The sequence below is a fragment of the Mesitornis unicolor genome, unplaced genomic scaffold (assembly GCF_000695765.1).
Source record: "Mesitornis unicolor isolate BGI_N332 unplaced genomic scaffold, ASM69576v1 scaffold44770, whole genome shotgun sequence".
NCBI classification, from domain to species: Eukaryota; Metazoa; Chordata; class Aves; order Mesitornithiformes; family Mesitornithidae; genus Mesitornis; species Mesitornis unicolor.
Window position 1 is genome coordinate 9,438 of NW_010159724.1, and position 7,872 is coordinate 17,309.

Here is a 7,872-nt window from a genome sequence, read left to right on the forward strand (position 1 = left end):
ATTTGTCCAGCTTTTCTTTTCTGTTTTGTCTCTGTGTGAAGGCTGATGCCCAGTGTGTGCCAAGGGGGCCTTTCAGCCCCAATAATGCGCCCTTGTGTCTCGTAGCATGCGTGGAATTTGCATAGGCTGTGCTGGGACAGGCAGGTTTCTTTTGTTGCTGGAAACAAGGAGCAAGTTCTTTTCCCTGTCTCTGCTTCCTAATGCCTCTCCAAAAGCTCTCAGCACTCATGTAAGAAATTTACTTTTTTCTATTTATTTCTGCATTAAATGTTGTTAAACTTTGTGTGACTTGTAACGCTGGCTGTGCGGAGATGCCACATCAGTCAGTTCTAGCTGACAAAATTGTTTAATTTTCTTTCTCTGAATCTAGATATCTAATTGTCAGAGGGAGCAGATAATCTGTGATGCCTGATGTAACTGCTGCAAAGTATTTGCATATCTTCTCTGTGGGGAAACAAAACTGCTAGTGAGTGAATAACAGTGCACGGATCATTGCAGGCAGGGTCACTGGGCCTATACACTTGCTATTAACCCTTCTCAGGATCTGTATTGCCACAGAATGAATTGTCATGGGTTTCAGGCAAAGGGCTCGCTCCACATTATGGGCAGAGCTGGCACTTGTTTGTGCACTGTAGCCCTGTGCAATGAAATGTGAATATGATCGGATCGATTGGCAGTTGCTTTTTGGCAGCTGATACCGAGTTGTTGCGCTTTGGTCTTGATTTATCGCAGATAACAAACTGCTGAACAACAGGCTGGGAGGTACTCAGAAAAATATGGCCCCCATTTGGAGCCGGCAGCATGCTCGCTAAGCCACTCCGAGAGATGCAGCTGGGAGCCTTTAAGAGCTTTCTAAGATTTTAGATGACCTGGCAGATTGCCGTGCAGTCTGCTTTGCAGACCTTCCTCCTTTCCATCCTCTTGAAGGAGCCTTTGACATCCATGGAGAACAGTGGCAAGGGGAGAGGGTTTTCTACAGATTCTCACGATGAAAGTGTTGCTGTTGGTTTCCTCTGATTTCAGCAAGTATATTTCCTCGTGGAGCCTGGGTCCCAGCTTTCATTCTGATCACGCATCCTGGAAATCGTGCCAATATGGTCTTTTGGGTCAAAGACATGCAGGAGTAGCTCAGATAACTCAGATTCACAGATGCTGCGTGGAGGCGGGCTGGAGTTAGGTGACTTGCCAGTGTGTGCTTTGATGTCCTCCCTTTCGTTAGCCACTGGTGGTTTACATCAGAATAAGAAGCTGCTCAGATCTCTGATCTCAGTAGCATTGCTTGAACCAATGGATGTAAGGTCCAGCGAGTTGCTAAACGCCCTCCCTTTCGGTGGCTGAGCAGCGAGCACAGATACCCAACATGGACCGAACACGGTGACACAGCCTTCACTCCTCAGCAGAGAGAAGAGGAAGGGCAGGGTGCTCTGGCCTTCTGTGGGAGAGCTTGCTTTGGAGGGAAAACCTTTGGTGGCCTTGGTGGCAATCGGCAGAGTACGTGTGTGTCCCTGTGTGCCACACCTGAGGGACTGATGCCATCCCTGGTGCAGCAGCACGGCATTTCAGTTACCTGTGCGCTTGGCAGCTGCTGTTGGAAAGTTGTATTCAGGGGGAGCCCACAGGTGAGGAGGGGTGTTGAGACAGTGGAGAGGAAAGAAAAAGCCCAAGAATGATTAAAGGATCAGGGAATGTCACGCAGCGTGTGCAGGCTGGGTGGGTAGGGCAGCCTCCACCCAGAGCCATGGAAGAGCTGGCACACCAACTCGCAGGGCCAGGCCAGCGCTTTGCAGCCAAGTGTGACATTGGGGCAGTAACTTTTGACTGGAGAATAATGGCACCAATCCTCACGTTCAAGTCAAAGAGGGACAGGAGGAGCAAGCTAGGCAACTCTAGCCTGCGGGCTTGACTTCAGAAGCGTGCAAATATTTGAAACAGTGGTGGGAAGATGGTAATGGTGGACCTAGAAATGGATGTAACTTAGGATAAGCTTTAAGTGTGAGCATCAAGAGCGGTAATTAACCTGAGATATCTCTTTGATAACTCCTTATTTTGATTTTAATCATGGTAAATGTAGCTTACCTAACCTCTGGCAAGGCTGTCATAGATAACCCTTAGCAAAGTAGCATCTCAGATGCACCCCTTTTCCCATGCCACATGAGAAGCTATGAAATGGAGAAAGTAGGTGTGACTAGAGAATAGGGAGTTTGGATAAAGGACAGCCTGAAGAAGAGGCAGGAATTGGATGAGCCAAAAAGAGATGCTCTAGGAGAAAGGTTACTTGGGGTTCCTCAAGGGCTGATCTTGCATGGCTCGTGCTAATACTGATGAGTTCACGCTCTCTCTGGACTAAGAGTGCATGGCTGGGCAGTTATCGTAGCTTGCAGAGAGCAGTAACCTAGAGCTGGCAGCTTCTCACCTGGCAGCGTTTGACCGCATCCCTAGCAGCACTGTGGGTCAGTGTTATTGCACGTTTATGATATTGAAAACAAAGTCCCAGGGCATGGGAATGATCTTATTTGTTAATAGGAAGGTAGGGATGATGGAACCACAATGGGAACTGATGAGTATGAGTTGGCCATGGAAAAATTTAGATTGGGATTTAGACTTTAAGGCCACTGGGAGTCAATTTCTGGAGAGGAAAGGAGGCAGAACCAAACTTATTTATGACTGAGAGTGGTAAATTAATGTAAAATATTTGGTGTCATATCTGCCTGAGCTAGTAGGATGCAAATACAGTGAAAGATTTAGTTGGGTGTTGTCATGTGTTGCATATGTTACCATCACGCTACAGAGTGCTAGTCTAGGGCTGTGTTGTACAAGCAGGCCAGAAATGTTTTTGCGCCAAAGGGAAATGTAATTGCACTGTGCTGAATGCTCACCAAAGACAAGACAGTGCTGATGGTGTAGACTGGTAGCTCCTGTGTCAGCAGATGTCTCCTTCGGGGCAGACCAGCTGGCTGTAAAGAAACAAAGCAACGAGGAGTTACTCTATTTTTTTTCCTTCTTCCTTTTTTACCAGTGATGCCATCTGCAGTTTTGTCATCTGCAATGACTCCTCCCTCCGGAGCCAGCCGATCATCTTCAATCCTGACTTCTTTGTGGAAAAGCTGCGCCATGAAAAACCAGAGGTGTTCACAGAGCTCATTGTCAGCAACATTACCAGGCTCATTGACCTGCCTGGGGCAGAGCTGGCCCAGCTCATGGGAGAGGAGGACCCAAAACTGCCTGGGGCAAACAGCACAGCCTCGGGATTTTTTCGTTCTTTGATGTCTCTGAAGCGAAAGGGTGAGTATGGCATGATATCTGGTGCCCATCTTTAGGGTGGTGCTGACTGTCATCATCTGTTACACGTAGTTTACAAAACTTTCAGTATAGGCCTGTTTTGTGTTTATGGCAAATGCTTAATACTATGGGTTTGTAATCTCTGGGGATGGCACTTCTAGAAAGGAGAAAAACAAAGGCCAGGAGGTTCATCCAGGAAATGCCCTGCCACTTCTAGAGTGTCCTTCTTGTAGGGATTATTGCTGTGGTTTATGTCAGGTTGGCCTCGGTGGGTCAGCTGCTCACTGTGCTCAGTGCAGCACACACCAGAGCTTTGATCCCTGACTGTGTCTGGTCTGGCTCTGTGGATAGTGCTGAGCTGGAGAGGGGTGTCTGGACAAGCTGCAGGTTCTTCCAGTACACACCAGAGTGTCCTTGTCTCTCTGCTTGTTTGTGTCCATGGTAGTCCATGCTCTGTTTTCCTCAGCTCATTAGCTTTCCCCATACGTGATGGAATATCAATAAAGGCTCAAAGCATCAGGTTTCATGAAGAACAATAATGTCCAGTTTGCCAGGCCACTGACTTCACTCAGGTCCCACTGACTCTTTCAGTTGCTGCCCCAGCTCTCTGGAAGATCTTTCTGTGCAGCTCAGAAATCTGTAAGCACCTCCCATCCAAATGCCAGTGCTGTTCTGATCCACATCCCAGCGCAGTGAGTCAGTGATAAAGCTTGGCAGACTGACTCTGCCCAAGCCCAGATTCAACCCTGTGAGATTATGTATTTCTCTTTCTCTCAGGCGAGCATTCAGCTGGAGTTTTCTTTTGGTAAACTGAGTATTCTTATCTTCTCTTGCAAGTTCGGCTGTCTTGGTTATGGAACATTAGCCCCAGGCCCCTTCTCAGAAATCTGATACTTGCTTTTGAGCACAGTTATGCTCACATCCTGCCCTCTTTGCTGGCTGGCATTTACCACTCTATTTTGTTGTGACTAAAAGAGTGTTATAGGGGTGTGTGTGCCTTCTTCCACCTCTGCCCACACTCAAGGGGAGCTTGGTTCTCTTGATAAATTCAGTTAAACCTTCTCGCTCATCTAAACAGAAACTGCCTCCATCTGGGCACCTCTCACATCCCTCATCAGCTCTGGTTTCCTAGCTAGACCGGCTGTCTGCTGGCAGAGGAGCTGTGGGTATGTTGGCAGCGTGAGGTTGAACACCTCTAATTAGTCTTCCCCTTCCTTTGAGCAATTCTGCTATTGTGAGTACCTCTGAGAAGGGAGCTATCACTATGTCCGTGTATGGCTTTTTTTGTCTTCAACCTCTATATAGTTTCTCTAAGCCTTTCTGATACTACCAAACCTACTCCTCTGTTGTGTTTCATAAGGACAAGCTCTGCGGCCCCACTGCTCAGGCTGAATTGTCTGGTGCTGGCTTCAGCCCTCCACTCCTGGCTCACCCAGTGGGAACTCTCGTAGTTACACTCACCTTGGGCTGGACAGCACTGCAGGGGAAAAGCAAGTACTGCAAATCAAGTCCTTTAGCATCCTTAGGTGAGAATTATTCAATATTGCCATGGCTTACCTTGCTGCTCCATAATAACATGTCTTTACACTGCAGTTAGACTGTGCTCGTACTTGCTATTGCTCCTGCCTCTGCTCCAGGAGAGTAGCAGGACACCTTAAATTCAGACACTTGCCACTTGACAAGCAGAAGCAAGTGAATAACCAAGTTGAAAGTGTTTTCTTACCATGTATGAAAACTTCACTGTTCTTCCCAAAACCTTCTTAGCAGGGTCTTGTGAGCCTTCTCTAGCTGATTTTTTAAAATTATCTGTACATTGCAGGAGCACAGCTCTTATCAGACCTGATGTCTCCTGTGAGCTCTCTTCCCCATGAGCTCTGCCTTCCCCCATTCAGGCGTCTCCACAGCCATGTGTCTCACTACAGCTACAGCTCGCAGATGTTTCCAAGTCTGCTGGCTGCACTCCCAGGCTGCAATGGCAGTGTCTCCCTGCATTGACAGGCACTGTCTGTGAACTCCTTGGCCAAACTCTGAGAAAAAGTAATTTGTGCCTACAGAGAAAATCAGTTTCACGTACTGCGTGTTTCACCTTGGAGCCATCATTTGTTTTTCTTCATGTTATAGATCAGCTAGAACAAACAGGTTTTATTTCTTCAAAGCCAGAGGCCAAGGACCTTAGAGCTCAGAGCTGATCAAACTGCAAATACTTACAACTTCTTTGAGCATCAGGAAACTCGATCTCACGCTGCTTCTTAGTTTCAGAAGCAGTCGTACAGTAACATCTAAGCCTTTGTAACTCAGCATCCATTCTCCAGACACATCTTTCAAGTTTCCTTGAGAACCAAATTCTCATTCAGATATCAACTTCTGACTTCAAAAGTAAATGGAATTTGTCAGGCACTGCATGTCTCAAGATGATGTATCTTCCTCTTATCTTCCTGGCCACTATTGATTCTATCTGTTGAATGTCTAATGAGTTTAGTTTTCTTCAAGGATGAGAATCTTTTGCCAGCTGTTCCCTCCCTTTGCACTCAAGCCTTTCAGGTCGTACGTGTAGATCAAGAGGTCACGTTTTCCTCCTCTCTCCTGCAAGACTGAAGCATGTGCTTTATCAGAGGGAAGTCAGAAAGTTCTTGATTTAACAGGAGGCTGGAGTTCCTGGTGCTTACCATGTATTTCAGAAGTCCTGGAAGAAAGTGGATTGTGCTTCAGGCGGAATAAATTTAGTTGCACAGGAAGGACGCTAGAGAAGTGCACAGGGTTAACCAGGTCTGTCCTGCATGCTGTGAGCATCACTACCACAGAACAGTAAGATCTGTAGTACAGCAGGCCAAAAGCTAGTAAAATCAAAATGTGCTAAGGAAAAAAGAGGCAAGAGAAAGCTAGTGAGGGAGATAACTTTTATCAGACTAGCCAACACACTGCTCGGATTGCTGTGCTATCAGCTGTAACAATGAGGAGGGAGATCTTCAGCCACAGACAGCTGGGGCACAAATGCCCAGCTTGGCCTCAGAAGTGACCCGTGCTCCTGGCAGTCTGCTCATGGAGAAGGGAGGAATATTATTTTCTTAAATCCATTGGCTCTTTGAAGCCTAAGTGCAAGGGCAGGAGAAGACAGCTCTGTACCTGGTTCCATTTCTCAGTCCCAGTCAGCATGCTGTGGTGTGGTCTATCCATCTTGCCTACAGCTGCAGTCCAAACCTATGTGCATCTGAGGGAAGAAGTAGTGCTCTGGTTGCTGCTGGTGAAGCCTCTGGGAGTTGCCTCAGCTTTCTAAGGGACAGAGCATGCTGGCTGTGGAAAAAGCCATTCACCAACAAGACTGCATTTATTAGAAAATACGTTCCTGCTGGATAACCACTATCTTGTCTGGGAAGTCCCTCTTTAGACAAGAACAGTTTTCTGCATTGGCTCAACAACTGCCTTTCAGTTAAATGGGCTTCTCATCTAACGTTTCCTCCCATGTAAAGATCTCCTTTCTTTCGGCTCAGGTGCTTCTGTCTTCTTTTGGGGCTGTGGCCTGTGTTACTGGCTGGAGTTCTGGACCTGGCAGCTCATGCCTGATCCGTAACAGCCCCATGAGATGAAAGTGAACTCCAGGAGTAAGTGGAGCTGTCAGTGCTCCAAATGGAGAATGGTCCAGCTGATTGCTTTGCTATTCTCCTTTTTGTCTAGTTCTTCCTTGTTCATCCTTCGTATTTTACTGGACTCAGACCAGGGCAGCTGACACGGATGAGACATTCACCAGCATCAGGGAATTCTGGGTATTACCCATCCCTGAAAAGGAGGCCAGTGTGAGCCAGTTGGATTATGTCTGCTCTCCCCAGTAGTGCTTGTTCCCCTCTCCCATAGTCTCATAGCTGCACCTCTTCTTTCTGCTTCACTTCGTGTCAAGCCACAGTGAAGATTAATCTGGACTTTCCCATTTTGGAATGTGCCAATGTAGCAGGCACCTGGGCAGTTCACACATTGCCATCTGCCCTTCCCACTTTGCTGTTTCCATAAGGCCCAAGCTTGCAGATGATACACCTTTTAAAACTGAAGCATCTGTTCTGGTGTTGTTTACTTTTCAGGAGCTAGAGAATGTTTGCTTTAGATGATAAAAACTGTAAGTAAGCTGAGGTAAGAAGCAGGATGATGAAGCCCTTGTAAGTACAGCATGGTGAGATGAAGTGACTTATTTGGGAGTGCCTGTGGTATCACATCTATGGGCAGTCCTTGTGACCTTCACCCTTAGTGTTTTGGAGTACTGGTCTTCGCATGCTGAGGTCCTGTTCTTTGGGGACCACTCATCTCTGTGGCTGTTGGGTTCTAAGCTGCCTGAACACATGATCTTCTGTTCTGCAGAGAAAGGGGTGGTGTTTGGCTCGCCACTGACAGAAGAAGGCATCGCACAGGTCTCCCAGCTAATTGAGTATCTGCACAAAAGTAAGTGACTGTTTTAATGTCTTCCTGTCCCAAGGGGTATCTTTCTGGCCCACCTCATGTCTCTGGTGGAGACAGAGTGAAAAGCTCTGAGCTCTCCAGCAGCAGGAGTTTGGGGTTGGACCAGGCAGCTATTTCCCAGAATTGCCCAGCAGGTATATTAATCTCTTT

The 7,872-nt window shown here is 47.2% G+C and overlaps 1 protein-coding gene across 1 annotated transcript in view; it reads left to right on the forward strand.

The window, feature by feature from the left end:
• The first annotated feature begins 200 nt into the window (after positions 1-200).
• Positions 201-7,872, forward strand: part of ARHGAP19 (Rho GTPase activating protein 19) — a 14,136-nt gene continuing 6,464 nt past the window's right edge. Inside the window, exons 1-3 of the mRNA XM_010187590.1 lie at positions 201-229; positions 3,017-3,282; positions 7,624-7,704. Of these exons, the coding sequence (XP_010185892.1) occupies positions 201-229; positions 3,017-3,282; positions 7,624-7,704 (376 nt within the window). The remainder of the gene's footprint in view (positions 230-3,016; positions 3,283-7,623; positions 7,705-7,872) is intronic.